This window comes from Pinus tabuliformis, chromosome 7 (assembly GCF_031772625.1).
Source record: "Pinus tabuliformis cultivar Carrire ecotype Pingquan chromosome 7, CPIR1, whole genome shotgun sequence".
In the NCBI taxonomy this organism is placed as follows: Eukaryota; Viridiplantae; Streptophyta; class Pinopsida; order Pinales; family Pinaceae; genus Pinus; species Pinus tabuliformis.
In genome coordinates, this window is record NC_142293.1 from 228,924,985 (window position 1) to 228,947,687 (window position 22,703).

At 36.0% G+C, this 22,703-nt stretch overlaps 1 protein-coding gene across 2 annotated transcripts; it reads right to left on the reverse strand.

Moving 5' to 3' along the window:
* Window positions 1-8,577: 8,577 nt before the first annotated feature.
* Window positions 8,578-18,121, reverse strand: LOC149246687 (transcription factor RF2b-like). Of its 2 annotated transcripts, none has more exons than XM_089457996.1 (5): window positions 17,752-18,121; window positions 16,568-17,562; window positions 16,022-16,154; window positions 14,445-14,529; window positions 8,578-9,524 (listed from the first exon to the last, which is right to left on the reverse strand). In XM_089457996.1, the coding sequence occupies exons 2-5, from the start codon at window positions 17,413-17,415 to the stop codon at window positions 9,163-9,165; spliced, it is 1,428 nt and encodes a 475-aa protein (XP_089314122.1). In that variant the 5' UTR covers window positions 17,416-17,562; window positions 17,752-18,121; the 3' UTR covers window positions 8,578-9,162. The 2 variants fall into 2 exon arrangements, with proteins under 2 accessions (XP_089314122.1, XP_089314123.1); XM_089457997.1 differs by having other exon boundaries at window positions 16,568-17,633.
* Between the last annotated feature and the right edge of the window lie 4,582 nt (window positions 18,122-22,703).

A 22,703-nucleotide genomic window follows, 5' to 3' on the forward strand; every position in this document is an offset into this window, starting at 1 on the left:
GTATTTACATGGTAAATAATTTGTTAAGTAATTAAACAAGTAGGAAGAAATAAACTAGATAGTACAGGAAGAATTTCTGACGAGTTAAACTTAGAAATTCCAACATGGTATCAAAGCGTGGTTGCAAATCATAGGAAAACTGAAAGCATAAACCGAGCAGAGCATTTGTAGCAAATTTAGTTGTCCCGAGTAACAGAGTTGATCCTTGCAGAAGGCGACAGAGGAAAGAGTGACGTAGAGGGACTGTGTCATCATTCTGGGCCAAAGAAAGGTAGCGCAAAGGCTAAGGGAGGCAGAATCAAGTTCACGTAGAGCCACGCAAAGGCCAGGAGGGCTGACACAATTGGCTAGAGGAGCTTGTTTGCCGGTGTCGGGATTGCGCAAAGCCAAGTGGCTCAATCCTTCAGTTTCTGGGGTATAGGAGGCTATGGGTAATTTGCGAAGCGAAGCTGGTGGGGTACTGTGGTCAGAACAGTACCTAACAGGGCAAGACCAAGGTGGAGGGAGTTGCTGCCAAGGCGGATTTCTAGCCAAGGATCTAGATCAGTGGTGCAATTGCATAGATGATCGAAGTGGGACAACTTAACGTTGGCAGAGGGATTTCTAGAAGGGAACCGAGACTCAGAGGGAGTCAAACCGAGACTCAGAGGGAGTCAAACCGAGAACTTCTAGACAGGAAGTTCAGAGACTCAGAAGGAGTTGAACAAAGGACTTCCAGGAGGGAAGTAGAGAGACTCGGAGGAGTCGAAAAAAGAGCAGCGAGATGGAAGCGAATGGGCTGAGAGATCAGGATAGGCTGGACAGAGCATCCAACTTTGAGGTCTGGAAGGCCAAGATCTTGTCCATTCTAGACAGACATCGCCTCAAGGACTTTGTCACGAGAGTGATAGCTATCCCAATTGACCCGATAGCTAATGAAAGGTATGAGGAGGCAATGGCGAAGGCTAAGTGCATCATCCTTGATGGGGTCAAGTATCATGTGGTACCACATATTGCCGAGAAGGAAAAGGCAAAGGAAATGTGGGATGCCTTGAAGACATTGTACCAGCATACTTTCGTGCAGAGGAAGATGCTCCTGGAGAATCAACTAAGGGCATACCAAATGCAAAAGGGAGAGCAAATAGATGTCTTCTTCGATCGCTTGAAGGAGATCCGTGAACAATTAACTTCCATAAGGGCCACGTCGGATGATGAATTGATGGTGAGAACCGCACTGAACACAGTTTCCGAGGATTTGGAGGTATTTGTCCAGAGCATACTAGGCAAGAGGAGTCTTCCAGATTGGGAAGAACTGTGGGTGGCTCTTCATCAAGAAGAGATCAGGCAGCTGACCAAGGCGGGGAGTAGCGGCAAAAAGGTCAGAATCAAGAAGGAGGAAGGAGAGGATGCCACTCTAGCATCTGCAGGAAAGCGACAGAAGAGGAGGAAGAAGGACCTCTCCAAGGTCAAGTGCTTTCATTGTGGGGAACTGGATCATTTTGCGAACCAGTGTCCTAGGAAGAAAAGTAAGGGAAAGGCTTCGGACTCGAAGGCAACACCTGCAAAGGCGGAGAAAGAAGTCGAGGAGGAGGACGATTGTGCCATGAGTGCTCATGTGCCACTTGAGAAGAAGTGGGGAGACATTGAGCTGTATTCAACAGACTACAGGCGACGAGGGGTAGGATCCTTGAGGTACCCAACCTCTTGGATTATACCTTGCTACGGGAACCCCGAAGAGGAGTAGCAGGAATTGCGGATGTCAGTAGAGACGGATGCAGATGAAGTGACAAAGAGTGCTATAGTGCAGGAGTCCCCGAACAGCACGTGGCTAGCAAGCTGCAACAGTGCAAGAGGCACAGAGTGTTGCACCAGTACAAGATGGCGCAGAGAGGTGTGCAACGGTGTGAGATGCAGGGAGTTGTTGCAGCAGCGCAGAGGTCAATAGAGTGAGCACTTGTTAGCAACAGAGAGAGCTTCAGCATCGAGAGTGTTTCTAGCCTAACAGGGATGTAAGAAGTTGGGTGGATCAGTTACTTACTTCTCAGTAACTGAGTTGCATTGCAATAGAATTATGCAGTAGCATGACGCAGCATGATGAGAGGGGATGTAGTGCTGAGAGGATGGACCAGCAGCAACACAGATGCAGAGGGAGTTGTCGTACGGATGCAGCAGTGGCAGTGGCAGGGCCATGGGCAGTAGTACAGGATGCAGCAGTGCAGAGGATGTTGGGCGGGGAGGCCTAGCATCAGCACAGGGACCGATGCCGAATAATCAGGGTGATGCTTAGTGTGGAGTATTACTAGAGCACAGTCCTCGCTAAGAGGGAGTGTTGATTTGGGGTAGCATGGGATGTGCTCTAGCCATGAAAGTTGGTGGAGAGGCTAAAGCACATGAGATCTCCAAGACCCAGAAATGGTTCAGGCAGATTCTAATCGGTTTGGGAGATATTAAAATAATTAATATTTTTAATGGAATTTCTAAGTCTAAACTTAGGAAAAATAAAATATTAATGGGTATTAATATAAAAATGGGTTAGAAGGTTCCAAAAGTCATGGATCAAGCCAAATCTAATCTTAGCTGTTGATTAGAGATTTAATTTCGGTCGTTGATGGACCAACGAGAAAAGTATAAGAGGAGGCTTGAGGGTCAGTTGGAGAACACACCAGAGTGATCAGTGATTTTATTCTCTAGAGCGGAGTTTGCTAAGAGAGATAGAATCAGTGATCAGCAGTGAGGGGCAATGAACACATAGCAAAGAGGCAGAGTTGGTACCAGACAGACAGTGCAGAGTCCGGAGAGGTTGACGCAGAGGCAGCTGGGTGCTACACAAAGGCAACCAGGAGTTGCGCAGAGCCAGGAGAGGCCAGCGTATGAGACGCGGAGGGTCTAGGGGCTAACACAGAGGCTCCAGAAGTTGACGCAGAGGCTAGCAGTGCTGTAAGAATTTCGTGGGACAGAGTGGGTGTTGGTGAGCCGGATAGGGTGACGCAGTCCCTATCAGAGTGATGCAGAGCAGTGGGCGCTGCAATTGTTGTTGTGGGATCGGTCATCCGATGATTATTCAGCCGAAATATCTGTCTCCGAGGAGAGGTACTACTGCTGGGGGCTTTCTCTGTTGGGTGAGCCATTTCTGGCACCCTGGTTGTATTCTGAAAACTACATAATAATAAAACCCTCTGAATCGTTGCACCGGTTTTCCCGCATTGGGTTTTTCTTGGGACATTAGTTCAAAAATAACGGTGTCACTTGTGTGCTTGCTTTCCTTCGGTTGATGCTCTGTAGATGTTGATATTGTACTTGTGTTTATTTTCAGTATTTACATGGTAAATAACTTGTTAAGTAATTAAACAAGTAGGAAGAAATAAACCAGATAGTACAGGAAGAATTTCTAATGGGTTAAACTTAGAAATTCCAACTAACATGAGTATGTAGTTGGGGTTAGGTGCAAGAATTAGATGACATTGACAAAATAGCACCACGCCAACATAGAGACGCACACACCCCCAACCCCCTACCCCCTAGGACCCTGCAAACCTTTTAGCAACTCAATAAACAAAAGTGTTTGCATTAATGGTTTGCACCTTGAGGGTCAGTTTCATAGTGCATATGAGCCACTTGTAAAGCTCAACCTCTCTAAGCTTGTTGTAATGTTTCTATCATGATCATGACCACTTATAACTCTCCACCTATGTATGCTAGCTATAATGCTTCTTCTACAATGTAGTATTAAGGATATGTGTTATTTCATGCTCAACATGGAGCTAACACATGGCACTTTATAAAATAATGTTTAAAATATCAAGTAAATAAAAAATACTCAATATCAACCCATGCCTATTTTTAAAAACCAAAGATACATAAATATATCTATATTACAATTAATTGGAATGAAGGAAAATTTTCAAAGCTAATGCATCTCTACAATTTGTGGTTTAGATTTTAACAAAGAAAAGAATCCTCCTTTTTGATAATGTTTTAGCAAAGCAAAAAATAGCATCAACATGTATAAATATTTCTATTTTCTATTCTTTTGGTTCCTTGGGTGTAGATAAATAGTAAAGAGAAAAACATTATTTTTTTATCCCCCTATTTTAGCTTTATCATTGTTTCTCTCTACCCTTTGCATGTAAGCATTCACATTGGTTATATATGTGTGCATTGTTCCAATGTGCTTAGCCCAAGCCTTCTCATAGCTCTTGTTGTATCCTATATCTTGCATCCAACACACAATAGCGATAGTGTTGGATCAAAATGAAGTGTTGAAAGAAACAATGAATATAAAAGAGTAGCATTTTTTATATCTTTGGAATTTCCATTCACATTTTTATAGTTGGGCTTTTACTTAAGGGGAAAATATCTTTGTTGTTATCGTGGTTTTATGCATGTTCATAGTCCTATCACACTTGTGCACAATAATCATGTTGCTCTTCTTTTTATGTTTTTTTATTGGTGGTCAAAGTTAGGTAATAATAACTAACTTACGACTTAAAGTTTGGCATTTACTTTAGGGCAAAGTACCTTCTCATTAGTTGCATATACTATATGGTTTTTTTTTCATTGATGTTATAACAAGTTTGTACAATAATCATGTTATTCTTCTTTTTATATGTTCTATGGGCTATGAGAAATTGGCAAATAACATAATGATTTATAGTCGGGCACGCACTTGATCAATCATTTTATTTGTAGTGCTATAACAAGTATGTATAATAATCATGTTATGCTTTCCTTTATATGCTCTATGGAGAGTGAGAGTTAGCTGAAAATACATAAGATTTATAGTTGGGCATTTACTCAGAGGTAAAGTGTATTTACATTTGTTGGGAGCACTATCATGGTTTTTTAATCATTCAATGCCATGACAAGTGTGTAGAATAAGCACATCATCTATCTTTTTATATATTATGAATGGCTAGAATCTAGATATTAATAACATGATATTGTTTGGTACTTAAAAAGCCATCATGAGCAAGTATTTGAATCAATCAAGCCAAATAAGTTTACACTTTTGTGGCCCTCTTTCCATATTTATCTTCAATATAGGCTTTTTTATTCATTACTAAAAAGAGCATAATGATCATGTTATCATTTTTTGTATCTTGTATGAGTGGTCAGAGTTGAGTGACGATTAGTGACTTGATGTTACTTCATGTTCATCAAGCCATCATTTGTAAATATTTGGATTAGTCAAGGAAGTTGAATAATTGGTACTTATGATCTCTTTTATACCTATTTTTCCATATTTATCTCCCATATAAGTATCTCTTCTCATTAAAAAAAGCACAACATTCTAGTCTATTTGATTTTACCACATTACATCTAAATAGATTTCCAACAAAATTGTTGTTTGAAACATACAATAATAATGAAGTATCATGCCTCTTCAATTAAGATGGTTCACATTAAATCAATGCAAATAAAAAACCAAATTATTAACAAAATTGTGATCATCTCAAAACATAATGTTTGGTTGAATATCAAAGAAAACACTTCATCAAATGATAACATTCTTACAATGATAACAACTAGATGTCAATTAGCTATTGTTTAATGTGTCTGGAGGTTGGTAAATATTACCCAAGCTAATTAACAAAAGCTACATATCATCTACTTAATTATACTATTGTAATTTGATATAATAGTCTTAGCTACATATCATCTACTTAATTATACTATTGTAATTTGATAAAATAGTCCAAATAATAAATCTATTGAGAAATAAAAATGAAAGCACCACACATAAATACAAGTCAAATATATATTAATGATATCAAACATAAAAGACAATAGGTCAAAACATTTTCTTTCCATATAATTACATATCAAACATGTTATAAAGGGTTAATAATCGAGCATATATGTTGTTGTGCATATAATTGATAAACATTAAATAAATTTAAGTCCTAAAAAATCAAAATGAACTAAACTTGCTATAATTTAGATATTTAGATTTAAGGACACAGATCTATAAAATTAAAAAAATGATATTATTATATTGAGAAGTGTTTTACAACCTAGAATAGAAGAGATGTTGTAATGGAGCTAAATTATATTATTACATTGAGAGGTGTTTTACAAACTAGTAACGAAGAGAAGTTGTAAATGAGCTCAATAGAACTCAAATTTGATTTAAAAAATAAAATAAAATAAAAAATGATATCCACTCTATTATAAAAGAGATATAGTGAAAATTATCTAAAAAATAATAATAATAATAAAACATAATGTAAACTCAAATAAATAAAAATAATAAATTTTTTGAATTCAATATGTTATATTACATTTCTTTAAATTCCATTTTTTTATAAAATTATAATATACATATTATAATTAAAAGAAATTTAAATAATAATGATTCATATGTAATTATAATATTTCAAATTTTCATGTTTGAACTTCATATAACACCTTGAAACTTGTAATATATACATATATATATATATATATATATATATATATATATATATTTTGGGGTTATATCATGTGATTGGATAAAATGGTTGTCATCTTCTCCTTGATAAATATTGTTGTAATAGCTTCAAGCATTGCGAATTCTTATGTGAATATACTTATAAGTTGGCTTGGTACCAACAACCTCACTCTAGCCCTCAAGAGTGATGTATTTCCTAGAAAAAAAAACTGAACACAGAGAGAGTTGTACATATATTTATATAGAGGGAGTTGTAAATATATATAAAATTTAAGTAAAACCATATTTCCATATAAATTAAAATAACAATGATTTATATTTGTAGAACAGAGAGAGTAGTATATATATTTATATAGAGGGAGTTGTAAATATATATAAAATTTAAGTAAAACTATATTTCCATATAAATTAAAATAACAATGATTTATATTTGTAAAAATTATATTTTTTAACTTGAATTTTAAATTTAATTAATAAACATATAAAACTATACTACTTACAATAATATATATAAAATTAAAAATAAGAATATTTTTATATATAAAGAAGTTAAATTTATATAAATATAAATAATATTATGAAAAACTAGAATATACATTCGCTTATATATATAATTAAAAATAAGAATATTTTTATATATTAAGAAGTTAAATTTATATAAATATAAATAATATTATGAAAAACTAAAATAAATTCATTTTAATGGTACATTCACTGAGTGTCTAAAAACATTCTATCCCTCGTGTCTAAAAGAATCAAATCTAATTTAGTATAAATTTTGCACTCAAGAAGAAGCTTCATTCTATCCCTCTCAATAATCAAGGAATCTAGAATTAAGATAAATCTTAGCATAAAAAAATAATGAACCAATATAACTAATGAAATTTGTCCATGTCATTAACATAATAATAATAAAGTGTTAAAATGTGAAGACCAACAAGGGAGGATAAAATATCTAAGAACAAGCTCAAATAGCATAAAAGATCTCTCTTGAAATCTTCCAAAAATCCATTTATAACTACCAATGCATATTGTTCACTGCCAATGTATAACTTCAAAAACGTTAGTGGCAACAACTGAACTCAGAAAATCATCACCATCCGCAAAGTAAACTCTAACGGCTTCCATGATTTACATTAAGAACTTTGTGAAATAATTAAATAAAAACGAACACCCTGAAATTTAGTCATTTCCTAAGGGAAATGAAATGAAAAAAATCCAAACTCGCATAACAGTGTTGCCAATGGTATCCTCCCACGACATCATGTTTGATGGTGTGTGAAAACCTAGACTTGCAATCATCTACTGTTGCATTGACCGATTAACACACCGTAATAACAGCACTAACAAATTTTCATGGGCAATGCAGAACACGAAACAAAAGCAAGTTCCAAGACATACCTTTTAAGATATAAAACTAATACCAATGTACCTTTTTAATCATGTTTAACAATCATAAAAAAACTTGAACACTTGGTTCTACAAACAAATAAGTATCATTCAAGACCACATCCCATTTGGGTTCTAGTTTATCTTCGTAAAAATCTTTGCCTGAATCTTAGCTAATTAAAAGCATTTCAGGGTCCAGTTAGATTTTAACCACGCTAAGAATATTCCCAGCTAGGGCAAACCATAAGAGATTGTTCAAACAAAGAGGTTACCATAATAATTTCTATAAAATTAATATGCGGGCTATGAACAAAAAGATTACAAGCTATTAAGTCAGTTTTGCCAAGTTCACTGATTAGAACAGTAACTATACATAAACACTTACCTATATCAATTTGGTTACAAGATTTTTCAATTTGTGGAGAAAACCTTAAAACATACTGATTCAGAGTTTCGACAAGGTGTGAACATCTAATGGCAATATCATAATCATAGCCTTTCCTCCTTCTCGATTTAACCTCTCTTGAAGAGGAAAGCAGAACTTTAATTAAGAGACGTAGCACACAAAAACGAATATCATACACTAGGATATGGACCTGCAGTTGCCAACTTTTGTACATTGACAACAGCGACTATCATGTACCTTTTCCATCGTTCAAGCATGCCTGCCCACCGAAGACGCCCAATTTTTTATCTTTACCATGTGGCTGAAGGAGATCCCAGATGATAGGATGAACTGACTCAATGCCACAACTTTAAGTACAATATTGTTGGGCAGGTCTAAAAGAATAGTAGCTATTGTTATCAAGTTGTCCTAAAAGAATATGCCTACTTCCACAAGTGCTCGTGTGCTGAGAAAACCATGCGGTGCTTATTGATTGGGGGCAGAATAGCATGAAGCATTAAAGGATCTAGTAATCTAAGCACTAATAGTTTGGCACTGGTTAATGCGAAGGCATCGACTATTGATAGGCTAAGCCATGGTTACACTAAAAAAATGAAATACATACTCCAGGCTCATAAACAGAAAGCAAGACTCGAAGTAGAAAGACGGCATGCTCCATCAGCTACAGGTAAGCATGCCCATTTGCTAACCTACATGACATATAATAGTCTTGGTGTCCATTACAGCATGAAGACAGCTGAAATGTATTAAAGCTTTTCTGAGGGATCTGGCGATGGACCAAATGATTTTACAACTTTTACTTTCAATGATAAGAACAGGTGCAGTCAATTTGGGTGTAACAATCAAAACAAAGACCGTAAACGCACAAGGATTTTCATGAGAACAGCCGTCTTGGCCACTGATAAAGCCAGAACTCCACTTTCTGATTAATACTGTCACTTCCACAAATTCTCTCCATCTAAAACGCAGAACTACCAGGATGGTTAACAGAACTAGAGGACACTTCTGATTCTACAGAAGGCCCACCTTGACTGCCCACAAGCACTTGCAATTGGCCTGCAGGACCATACTGGGGAAAGTTCTGATGCACCTGAGATTGCCCCATTAATGGTTGATTATTCATTGCAGATGCGGAATGCTGAAATGGCTGAAATTGTTGATTCAAACGATGTGAATGTTGGGTTGGAGGGAAAAATGATCGATTCAATGGCAATTGTTGTGCAGTTGCAGACATGTTGAAGGCATTTGTATTGTTTGATGAAAGTTGGCCAGTAGCAATCTTCAGCCTTTGTACTTTTTCTCTCAAAGCCTCATTCAAAGCTGCATAGCAAACAAAACATGTTTCATGAATCATCACGATAAAAATAAAGCAAGACAGATTTACAAATACAAAACTGTCTAACGCATCCTGTAAAGGGACTCATAAAAGTCAAATATAAACAAAACCTGGAAATAGAATCATTAAACAGAAGACTATACATAATTGTGATTTACACACGAACTTTTCTTCACAAAAGGTACAGATCGCATAAGATCAGCAATATTTACCTGTCGCTTCCAAATAACAGGGATCTACCTAAACTTGTACTGGTTTCTGGAATAGTGTGGGTTTCATAAAATTGCACTTTAAACAATTCAGAAAACAGATAAGAGGTGCATACCAGGAAACATATAAATATATTTTTATTATATTGATAAAACTATGTACTATTCATTAAAATAAAAACAAATTTATCAACATATGTGAATAGTGCAGCATCATCATCATCATCATCATCATTAATGTCTTACTAATCTATATGATTAATGTTCCAAATTCCAAGATGGGTGGATCAAAATTAACTTAATTGTGCTGCTAATCAAAATGAACTATTAATCAAAATGATTAATTGTGCTGCTAATCAAAATGATTAATTGTGCTGCTAATTGAACCCCCGGGAAGGCAGGATCAGCAGGGACAGCCCAAGACAGCCAAGGAAACTTTCTAGCTATTTCTACCAATGTTTTAAAGTTGAAATCAGACTCAAAATTGGCAGCGGGTCAGACCGGACTTGAATCGGAATCAGCCAATGCCTCAGTTTACAAATCGGTTTACTAAAAAATTACAAAGTTGAAAATTTTATTGAAAAAAATATATATTCATGTACATCAATGTCTATCCAAGATTCCAAACCATCAGAGACAAAAAATACAAATTCTACTCATGTATATAGTATTTACCATGTAAGGGTGAATATCAGCTGGATTTCAGGGTTGAAGTGGATTGCTTTAAATTGATTCTACTGAATGAGGAGCTTAAGATCAAACATTCTCCTTTGTATTCAAAATTAACTCAGGGTTTCAGGGCATACAAATTACAAACCATAACATGTAATAATTGTGCACCAGTAACTTGTAAGCTTCAAACTCAATATTCTAGTTATCAAGATCTAAAAGACTAGACCCTATGTAAACTTATAACCTTTGTTTACATGAATGAATATGTGCCAGAAGGAAAACCAGAAACTAAAAACTAGATATAGATGTTTTAGTAAACTAGAGTTTCTTTGCCCTTACTACCAGGGCTCCCACTCAATGCAAGCAGTGGTAGGCACAAACTCAATCTGATCACCAACCCATTGACTTCGTAATTGTACAGGAAGTGGACTTCCATATCTCACCAAAGCAGCCTACAAGTTCAATGTCTCAGATGAAGAACCCAAGTCTCCCAAGAGCATTAGGCAAACCAAGAATTTAATCCACAAACCGAGAAGAAAATTGGGTTGAATTGTCTGGTATAATGATACCATTTCCAAAATAGCCTCTTCTTTCAGGTATATGGCTAGCAGCTTTCTACTAGAAAAAGTAATCTGAATAAACAATAATTGAAAAAATGATTATGCATCTGATTCACAAGCCATTAGAGGCACACCCTTCAATAAGTAATTGCCAGCAAGGACTACAACACTTGCAAGCAGAGAAAATCGTTGAGGTTCACATAGCAAAGGGAGCCCAAATTTGAGCCATCTACAGTCACTAATAGTCAAGGACTTATGATCCAATCAATTCTCTACAGTCATGGTACCAAGCATAACCCTAAGTGAATAAGTGTCATTCAATCTACCAGAAAAATCACTGGAAAGGCAAAAATGGCTAATCTGTATGCTGACCATTTTAACATTGTAATCCAAGCCTATGAGAACATGACGACTGCTGAGCACAAGAAAGCAATGCAGATGCCCCATACTATACAATGCCAAGGAAAGCAATGAAAGGTAGAATAAATGAAATTCTTCTGCTAAGTGAGGATGGACAGCAGCTAGAAAGAAGGAATTTTGTCACTGACTTGTTTCTTGCAGTGGCAAAGGAGGAAAGTGCAAAACAAGCTGCAAATTGAATAGAAATACACAAGAAATCTTCAAGCTCCGAAGATAACTAGAAATATACCTGGTCTTACAGGTAAACCCAGCTACAATGTAATCTGTCTTGATTGGCCAGCAACTGAATGGAACTGATTCAGCCAGGACAGACAATAAACTTATCCAGCAATTTAAGTATTTTCTGTGGGCCAATGTTGATGACAAAAAAAGGTTCCACAGTGTGCAAAACGAGGCTTGTTGCATTCCCACAGACTTTGGGGATATTGGTGTTTTTGAAAGTTTGATGTAAGCTTCAGACAGCAACACTACGCCCAATGAGCTATCATATGAACTTGATATCCTTTATATCAAGTTTAGCCACATAGTGATTTGTGTGAGAGAGTGTGGGAAAGGCTTAGAATCAATATTCCACCAAGCTTCCCGGATGGGGGGAACATGTGGGAGCACCCCCAAATTTTAGGGAAATTCAGTGGGGGGCCAGGGGGGCATTGGGCTGTGTGTGTGTGTAGATATAAAATTCAAATTCAATAATGAAATACATTGATTCATGCATCATAAATAATTCAATGAAATAGAAATAGTAAAATATTGTATACATTGATTTAAATTCATCATTCATTATTCTAGAATCGGATTAATAATAAGCAAAATAGTAAATACTAAAAATCTGAAGACTAGGATGGTAAAATGAAATTACTCAAACTCAAAAATAGTAAAGAGTGATGAGATAAAGACTCGGTCTGAGGTCACCAGTATCTAGAGTTAAAGAATCAAAAGTTAAAAACTCAAAATGAACAATGGATAATGAACCAATGTTATTGAAACTAGACCACTCATTGAACCAGTTGACCCCAAAACCAGGAACAGAAAAAAATGGACCAAAAAACCAGTTGACCAAAATATACATAAATAATCAAATTTTGAAAAAAATACATAAATATTCATGTGCATCCATATGAATCCAAACCATTATACGCAAATAACCAAAGTTTATCATATATATAGCAAATCACCCTCTAAGCATTAAAATAAGATGGAAAAAGCTCAACAAAATTTTGTTTGAGTGGTACATTTTTACTAGGGTCATGAAAGAGGAGTTCAACAATTAATGTCACCAACATCGAGGCACATAAAGGGCTTGGTGCTCTTCATTAGATGCTAGTTCCATGCCCTCATACATGATAGAATCCAATCAAAATGTTGCAATCCCTGCCAATTCTAAAATCCTGAAAACTGTTAAGTCTGTTGGATTTTGAGTGGGATTTAAACTCTACATTTTTCATATGAAATCCAATGGGGTTGGAACCACTCTCAAACATCCTGAAACAATTAATGACAGTGATAAAAATATATCTTTCATTTTCATCTTTTTACTTCAAGAATTTAACATTTTCATTAATTACATAGCATTCTTAGGGCCCTAGAGTTGAATATCAGCCTTCCCCACTCATAAATTATTATTTTTAGGCAAAATTCAGAGGAGGCGCCCAACCCTTTTTGAGAGGGGGCGTCCACAAGCATCCCATTTGGGGAAACGCATCCCCCACATTTTCCCAAGCTTCTTCAGCTGATAGATATTGTATGTCATTGTTTTCTTATGGTTCATTAATGTTTAAAACTTTAAATAAGTAAAAATTCCCCAAAAAGGAGATGTGGAGAGACATTTTCCCAAGCATCACCCCCATCCCAAGAGGGTGCGAAACATGGGGAGCGTGCCCCCTCTCTGGTGTACACATCTGCATGGAACACCGCTTAGAATTTCATGACTTGCGAGGCACCCCAACACTAATCAAAAGTCAAGGGTCCTTCGTGCTTCAAGTTATTCGAAAGGCCTGGGAGGACTATATAGTATAAGCTATGTCTCAAATGGAAAGGGGAGTAAATCCACCCTAGTGTTTCTTTTCGCAACCAATTCTTATGGACCATGGTGGACCATGTTAGGATGGAGTTTGTAAATCCTTGGGAGATATACCATCATTTAATGATCTAATACTTTTGTAAGAAGGGCATTTGAACCATAAATGACGGGTTTTGAGGGATCTGAAGAGCCCTAACGTAGGATAGGAGAAGTAATTCTATATCATAGTAGTAATTAGGGACCCCTATATGGAACCCCAAGGAAGATTGGATACTATGGAATAATATTAAACAATTTGTTAAACTCTACCTGTGATAGGCTGATCATTAAAGAAAATTTCAGGAGATTATAGCATATTGCAGACAGCCTTCACTTTAAGCTGGGCATAATTTCCACAAGCGTTGGTAAAAGGACTAGGGATGGAAGTTGGAACTAGTCTGAGTCTTTCACATAATACCCCTCTACTATTATAGTTGGAAGGTCAGAGAAGTTCCCATAGAAAATAAGCTCAACAAATCCTTGGGCTTAAAATCAAGTTCTCAGCCTGGAATGCCTCTTGAATTGCACTTTGGTTTTAAGCTCAGGTATATATTGACCTTTGCTCAAGTATTTAATGACCTTTGTCAAATCATATAGAATGTCTCTTGATGCAAAGTTGCAAACTGATTCGGTGCCACTAACATTAGTCGGGGGTCAAGTGTACTTTTTTTTTGTATATCTGGAAAAGCTGAGCAATCCAAAGTCCTAAGATGTTTCCTTCAAGCACTAACGTATGTGTTTGACATGAATACATTACCATATAGCTGCAAACTTGCTTCAAGGGATGTTTACATAATCATAATGGTTCTTTGTCTCCCATCAACTCTTAAAATGACTAGTTTTTTCTCTTAACCTACAACCATTACAAGAAATGAAGCAATGAAGCAACTGTTGTGTTTTTCATGTCACTTTCTTAAAAGCAAATCCGTGAGGCAGTACAAGAATATTGGCAATACACCATAAAAACTTTGTAATTAATCATACCATCCCGAAGTTGTGCTTGTTGCTCCATAGCCTGCAGTCGCAGCTTCAGTTCATTGTTCTCGGTGGTTAGTCCTGTTGTATCTCTCTGCACAAAACAATTTGAGCAATAAATATCTATTCTTCTCCATGATATGCACACCAGATTTCTGTGAAACAGCTAAAAATGCATCCACAGTGGATGCAAGTAGTTTTCAGTTGTATTCTAGCACAATTACAGGTTTGGATCAAATGTGTTCAGATATTGCCAACAGCTGATATAAAGGATATCAAGTTTTTTCAAAGGAAAACCTCACTGGGGAACCCAAGGGATGCTTCCCAAATTAGAAACCCAAATCAATGCAAGACTGAAACATATCAATCAGGAAACAGAAAGCTACACAGTTCATACTATCAAGCAATGCACAGCTAAAAATGAGTAGTAACTGCAACAACCACACTATATGCAAAATAGTAATAGTTCCAAGCACTATAGATATATCGTTAACAGTAGTATCACAAGGATGTAGGATCGTAGCTCTGTAGAAACAGCACACTACATGTAACACATGGTTTTAACTTTTATCCATATGAATGATCAATATACAAGTAATCTGCATAAAACCCTTTCTTTCTTGTGTAACCTTCTCCAAGCCCCATATACAGAATTTAGACATGTGAACTAGCACATTTTATTGCCAAGCTCATGATTAAAGCTTACTTCGAACATTCAAAATCATTAGTTAAAGTTCTGATGTAGAAGTTGTATTACAAACAAAAGACTTTTGATACTATAGTTTATCCCTTACAATCTGTGCCCAAATGGCACATCGCTTATACAGAAGGCAATAGACCAAAAGTTTCCAAAACATCCTTCCACTGAATGGATGCAACTTAACTCATATGCCAGGGAGAGGGGTATACAACAATAACTGACTGGAGACCAAAAATGAACAGTTTAGTTAATCAAACCCTTTCTGTTTTGATTGGACTCAAAAAGTACACTCAAATTAGATCTCATTTGTTTAGAGATGTATATTTCCTCTCAGCGTTAATTCCTGAATTACTAGTTCACGAAAACCAAAATGAAAGAGAGAGACTGCAGTAAACTCAATAAATTTAAGGACTTCTTACAGACAAAAAAAATAAGAAACCATGCAGAAAGCAAATCCATTATCCAATAAATATGGACCATGTTGAAATGCAGAGGACTCTTCACCATGTAGGACATGAGAGAAGCTTCAATCAGGTAGGGTAGGGCATCAATCAAATAAGAAAAAATCATGTTTGTATCAAAACATGTTAAAGTAAAACTGCTACCAAAAACTTGTGAAATAAAATCTAGTTAATTGGGCATGCCAGAGGACATTAACCATGCCAGGAATCATATCAAAATTTAAACATTACAATATAACAAGAAAAAAAAAATTAAACAGAACCGTGAAGCCAGTGATCATTTATCCTGGACGACTCTACAAGGCAAAATCATACTACTTAACATTTCTTGAAAAGTCTATTAACGATGATAAAAGGCAATTAGGTTCCAAGCTATGAAAGCTATATGTAAAAATAGATAAAAATGCCAATCTACACTTTCCCACCTGCAACAATGTAAGCTGAGCTGAAAGAGTAGTTGCTTCCGTCTGCAGTGTTTGAACTCTTCGTTCTAACTCTGATATATAACGCATCTTTCTTTCTTTTGATCGTACAGCTGATTGTCGATTCGCCAATATCCTGCATTGAAAATTATATCCAAGAACTTCAGATACAGTACACTTGCTTTACACCAAGTAACCCAACATTTCAGAAGGGCACCTCAATGACTACAATAACATTTCCCATTGGGAAACAACAATGGACTGAAGAAAGAAATGTTCATCTACCATTGGCAGGTCACTGAATTGAAATCCTATGATAGGTTTCAAGGTCAGTTTCATTCTATGCAATCAGTGGAGTTTACTTTCCCACAAATGCAGAGAGGAAAGAAATATCTATTTACTACCAGCAGGCATCACTGAACTGAAATCCATTGATAGGTTTCAAAGTGAGTTTCATCATGCTATGCAATCAGTGGAGTTTAATTTCACACTGTCAGCTACAGGAATCAAAATGAAAACTGGGGAACTTGGAGAGAGTTAAAACCATACCTCTTGGCTCGTTTTGGATCAATAAGTGCTAGTTCTTGGAGTTTTTTTGCTGCCATCGCCTTCTTGGACTCTAAAGACTCTGACGACAGTTGATTTAATTGCGAGGAAGATGAACCATCCATGGAATTGCTATGACGATGACGAGGCCGACTAGGCCCCGTAGTACCAAGGTTCCCTTTCGTATCTTCCAGGTTACCTTCCAATCCAGAAAAAACAGCATCGACAGAAAGACTTCTTGAATGATGCGGAGGTCGATTAGTCTCAGCACCCGAGGGGAGCTTCGATCCTTGTCCCGCCGCATCATTGAACGGCTCTCCGAAAGAAGTCAATTTTTCCATATCCATGTACATGGAAATCAGATCTTCGGCCTCAGTTGCGTCATCAGAGACCGTGGGCATGTCAAAACCAGAAAAACCAAGATCACCATCAAACATGATATCGTCCGGCAAGCGAAACGCAATTTCCGACTGAGCCCTGCGATGGCCTCCTCTCCGGGGTGGAACATCCGGCATCCTATTGACATCAGTACTAAAATTCTGTGAATGGCCTAGATTCCCTGAGGGCTCTGTAACGCCGACAGTACCGGACGAGCTCACAGGTTCTTGCATAGTCACATCCATGGCCATTGAATTCCCCGAAGAATCCGATAAAGCTGGCTTTGCTTCCCTAGTCAGTGTGAATGCATTGGTAGAAGATGGGTAACCTACATACCTAGCTTGCTGCACTTGCTGTGACTGAGAAGGATTACTGAGTGAATTCCCTGTAGCGGTCTTCGGTGCGTTGCTTGTGGCCATGTCCATCTTCAAACGCCCTACGAATGCCTCGTAACCATCCCCTAACCCTTCCATTCGAACACACACTTTCTCCTGGCTCTCGGGGTAACGATTAACCAGTTAACCTAATAATCTTCACCTATGCTACACCCAACAAAATTTCTTCATTTGGGTATGAGGGAAATCCAGCAGCAGACCTATTGTTCACCCCCATCATAAAATCTGAAACAATTTCCGAGGGTTTCAAAAGTCGATTAAAGAATTCAACAGTCTATTAAATTAAGCCCATTTGCCTGTGAATATATGAAAAAAAAGTACAAAACTATCAATCCATATTCTTCCAGATCTTAAAATCAACTTTACAATTGAATAATCGTATACCTTAGCTAAAGCTGAAGGCCAGAAAATTACCTGTAAAGACCCTATATATTGCCCTAACCAAGCCTTCCAGCGGCTGCACGAGGGACAGTTGAAACGCCAAGGACAGGGAGCAACTGCGTGATTTTACTTAAAATAGCATAGTAGAAACTGTTGATGCAAGACATTATAAGGTCTCCTCCATGCCTCCTGCATCGTTTTCTAACCGACGAATTTTGATTTCCGACTGTTGAAGTGCCCAGAAACCACCATACCCAGTCAAAGTCGTGTGAGGACAGGATAGCCTCGCAACAGTTCTATCAAAATTTCACACTTTGTTTTATAATAATACATGACATGGAGGCAAGGTCACATGGACGATTCCACCTTTCGATGGTTTATTTGCTTGATTTTTCGACTTTTTGATCGCTTTATTTTTTATTTTCAGCAGGCCGAAGCTTGGGACGTGTGAATATAAGTCTCTGCTTATTAGACATTCATGTTCTCTGTAGGTTTCTGGAAGGTCCACATCATTAATTAATGAAGGTGGGGGAAGTCCACACTATTAATTTATTAAATATTTTTAATGGTTGTGGTTTTGTTGGTTAAGGATTTTTCCAATTAATTGACCCAAATAAATATGTAAGGATGTAAAAATTAGCAATTTTGAATAAACTTTGCGCCAAATTTGCATATACAACCTGTGTTTAAAAGTGAGATTTATGTAATTATATATTAAATAATGTTGTTTTCATAAATCATTGTATGGTATTTATATAATAGGAAAATAATAATAATAATAATAAATTGTATGGTATTTATATAATAGGAAAATAATTATTATTATTATAAATTTGTTTGAGTTGTTTTTCAGTATTTGGAAACAAATATTATTGTGTGGGTTTATGTTTTATGAGAGTAATCGTGTATGAATAAACTTCTTTTTTATAAATTTATTTATTTTATTTAAATTTCAAATTTAATTAAAAGTTTTATTTAATTAAAATTATTTTAATTTAGTTATTTTATAATATTTAAATTTAAATATTATCGAATTTAAGTTTCTCTAATTTATTTTATGAAAAATTAAAAAAATAAGATTTTTTTTGGTAAAAATTACATCATTTTGATTTATTTTATGAAAAGTAAAAAATAGAAATTTTTTGGTAAAAATTACATTATCAGTTTGACTTTTTTCAAAGCATCCAATGCAAAAATTACATCATCACAGTTTGATTCTTTTCCAATCACCTAATGTAGTTCATCGTTTAGGACAAGTTGAAAAATAAGGGAGTCGTCTACCCAGAGGGAGGAATTGCCCGGAATTTCAAAAATCTTGTAGAGGCCGTGTTTGAATCGTATTTTGATGGTGGAAATGGATTCAATACCATCAAAAACGTCTAGGACACCTAAAATTTTGAAGTTTCACAACTATAACTTGGATTTACAAAAAACCTTTCCAGATTTTCTCTAAAAATCTTGTAGAGGCCGTGTTTGAATCGTATTTTTGATGGTGGAAATGGATTCAGCACCATCAAAAACGTCTAGGACACCTAAAATTCTGAAGTTTCACAACTATAACTTGGATTTACAAAAAACCTTGCCAAATTTTCTCTAAATATAACCGAAATTTCCGTAACTTTCCAGGAAACTCCTCCTCCACCTCATTAGACTACGCGAAAAACAAGAGGCATCAAGTTAATTAAATGAAGAGAACAAAATTTAGCCGTTAGATTTGACTAAATAAATAATATTATAATATAAGGAAATAATTGTTAGAATATAGTTGTTAATACTGAATAGATATTATATTTTTCAATGAATTTTCTATAATTTAATAAAAAATTATTATTTTATTTTGGATATTTTTTTATTCACTATTTTTCTAATATTTATTTTAGATATTTTTTAAAGGTGTAGTCTAACTTATAAAGGAAATGGTTATTTTCTAGACATTTTTTCTGGTTAATTTTAACCAAAGACCACAAGAGATTTTTATAAACTTAATGTGGCATAGATTTTTAAAAACTTGAGTTTAAATTGTTTAATCTATAGAATTGAAATACCCCAAGGGGGGTTTTTCAGGGCCCTACCCATTCAAAAATGTATATTAAACAACAAAAATTATCATTCTTGCTTGAAATTGTATTGAAGGTTATCAAGGTTAAGATAGATCTAGGTTGATTTATGTTAATTGAACCAACATGTAAATGTTTACAAAAAAAAAACATGCACACCACTACAACATCTTCTCCATCCTAGAGTAAAGCACATCTCATCACAATAAAATTAATTAACCCGCTACCTTTGATTTCACTGGAAAAAATCTCTTTATATTTATGCGTGTGGGTTAAGTTGCAATCCAATTTTTCTCAACTCTAGTTTTGAAATTCTTTGATGTTGCAAGTTTAAAGTCAATAATTGTGCCCATATGCCCTATGGTAGAGATGTTATAATATCTTGTTTAATATTTTGATTTGTTCAAATTAAAATTAAATAAAATTAAAATAACATTATATTAAAATTAAATTAAAAATAAAATTATAATTATAATTATCAATAAACATTTTGGCGAAATAAAATTACATAAAATTTAAAATAATAATAATTAATTATAACTAATAACTAAACCAATCTAGATTTATCTTAACTTCGCATCTATGAAGCAACTAGAGGGATCAAATCTTGTGAAAAGAGATTTATTCCTCTTGGAGCTTGGTAGATCTCAAAATGGATATAAGCTAGTAATTGTACACATATTCCTCAAACTCAATAATAACTATTACATTTATTTTATGTATCATTAAAAGATATATAATTATAATTTAAGTTATAAGTTCAAACCTATGAACAAATATATGTTTTAAATTGCAAGTTTAAACCCATTAATAATTATCTGTCAGTGCTCACTATATTAGTATTATTCATAAACATGAGAGTTAAATTAAGGTTAAGTATGATCAATTGTAAATTGGGTAAACGGTAATGATGAGTAGTTTAATTAATAGATAAAATGACCTTCTTCTAAGCTTATTTTTTTGGGTTAATTTTGTAACACCCTCCTCCCACATCTACCCAAGTAACCAGCCAACTAGGGTAAACATGCGACAAGAGGCTACTATCATTGGATTTGACCTCCTATGTGACCTTAAGGAAGTGGAATCGATGGAAACATAACACACAAACATTCAACATCAGCTTCAAAACCCTCATGAACCAATCCAACACTTCAGACAGCTTGCCCTTGGGTCCTACTAAAGTTTTGGCTATCCTAAGCCTCAGTCGCTCTCATGCTATAAGCATGACAACTCCAGAAACCCAGAGTCACTCTCACTTGCTTGTCTGACGGTGTCCAGAGACTCACTTTGCTAATTCTTTGCCAGCATTCCTGGGATTTGAGTCACTTTTTCAGGCCCAAAGCCCAGGTGACTGTCCAAAATGGAATGATAACTTAAGATTAGTAAAAGAACATGGAAACAATGATGCAAAAGCAATAAGTTAAACAAGACCTTAACCATACCCCTACTAGCCATGACAGGGATTTCGTCAAACATATCACAAGCTTGTAATCTACAAGTGTAACCAACATAATTAAACATATGGATCTTGTACTTATCTGATAATCGCTCAGAACCATTGTTCCCTCATGTCATCTTTTGCATTATCATCTATTAGGTCATAGATACATTATCCATTCATTTACAGGTAAAAAAAATTTGAGAGCCATACATAGATGTTGTCATAGAACATACATATAACCAACATAATAGGGACAGAAATATCATAAACATATCAGCCATAAAATCCACATATACATCAGTACATTTACACATGAAAACCAAGGGAATGAATGTCTCATTAATGAATGCAATAAACCAACCGGAGATGGGACTACCATGTTCCACCCGACCATAGATTGGTTGAGCCAAGTCTCTCTTCAGCCAATCACCCCTGTGCCATATTCCAAGCATGAATGTGGGACTCATAGAACACACCAAAAGCACCAACAAGCATGGATGCCACCAGAGTTCTCCACCTACACTGTGAGGAATTTGAGTGCCTCCTAGTCTCTCAGGCTTTACCGTAATCCACAGTCTGATCCAGGGATCACTAGGCCCTACACCGAGACACACTCTCCAGGCTTTACCATACATCCCATCCCAGGACTATTAGGCCCAACAGAGAGAAATCCACCTCTTGGCTTTACCATATATCCTTCCATTCACCGGCAAGGATTCCTAGGCCCACTGAGGCACACAATCATGGCTTTTGCAACCCACAGTCTGGCTCAGGGGTTACTAGGCCAGTGGCTTTACCGTGATCCACAGTCTGGTTCAGAGACCACTAGGCCATGTGTTTGTCATTTCGGAGATCCACCCCACTCAGCTTCAATCCATCCAACCATACCACATTAACCGAAGTCTGAGAACCCATCTCATCAAAGCTATCAGGAAATGAAGGCTAGGTTGAAGAATATTGTCACACCTAGAAAAACCCATGCCATGATAGAAAAGAACCCCATGCAATACCATGCATGCCAAATCTAGCAAGGAAAATGCACATGCAAGTCGATACCTAAATTGAAGCCTGTTGTAGCTACTTGATGATGCCTTTCCCTGGTTGATATCTGCTTCCTCTTTCCTTTTTTGTCTTTCTTTCTCCAATGCCAAATTGCTCTAAGAAAATCTAAGTGTCCAAGAGTGAGAGAGAGAGATAGAATAATGAAAGAGCTCCAAAACTCAACTGACAAAAGGTTACCAACTGATCCTCACCCTTTTATGAATGAGGCCTCTATTTTCTTCATTTTCCATTATTTTCCTTCATTTTTCTCCTCACATGCAAGTTGTGACCTTTCACCTACTTTTTCTCCTAATTTCCATTATTTTAATAAATAAATGTGCCAAAAATGTCATTTTGCCTTTCCAAAGCCTTAGTCATTGCCTTTGCTAATTTCCCTAGCCATAAACAACCAAATGAACACCCCCTAGGATGCCTTGCCCCACATT

Bases quoted from the DNA above. Each gene is read 5' to 3' on its own strand.
- LOC149246687 (XM_089457996.1), bottom strand. From the start codon at position 17,415: ATGGAAGGGTTAGGGGATGGTTACGAGGCATTCGTAGGGCGTTTGAAG. The intron at 16,155-16,567 runs GTATGGTTTTAA...TTTTCAATGCAG, and splicing joins GATCCAAAACGAGCCAAGAG to GATATTGGCGAATCGACAAT. The intron at 14,530-16,021 runs GTGGGAAAGTGT...TGTTTTGTGCAG, and splicing joins CTCAGCTTACATTGTTGCAG to AGAGATACAACAGGACTAAC.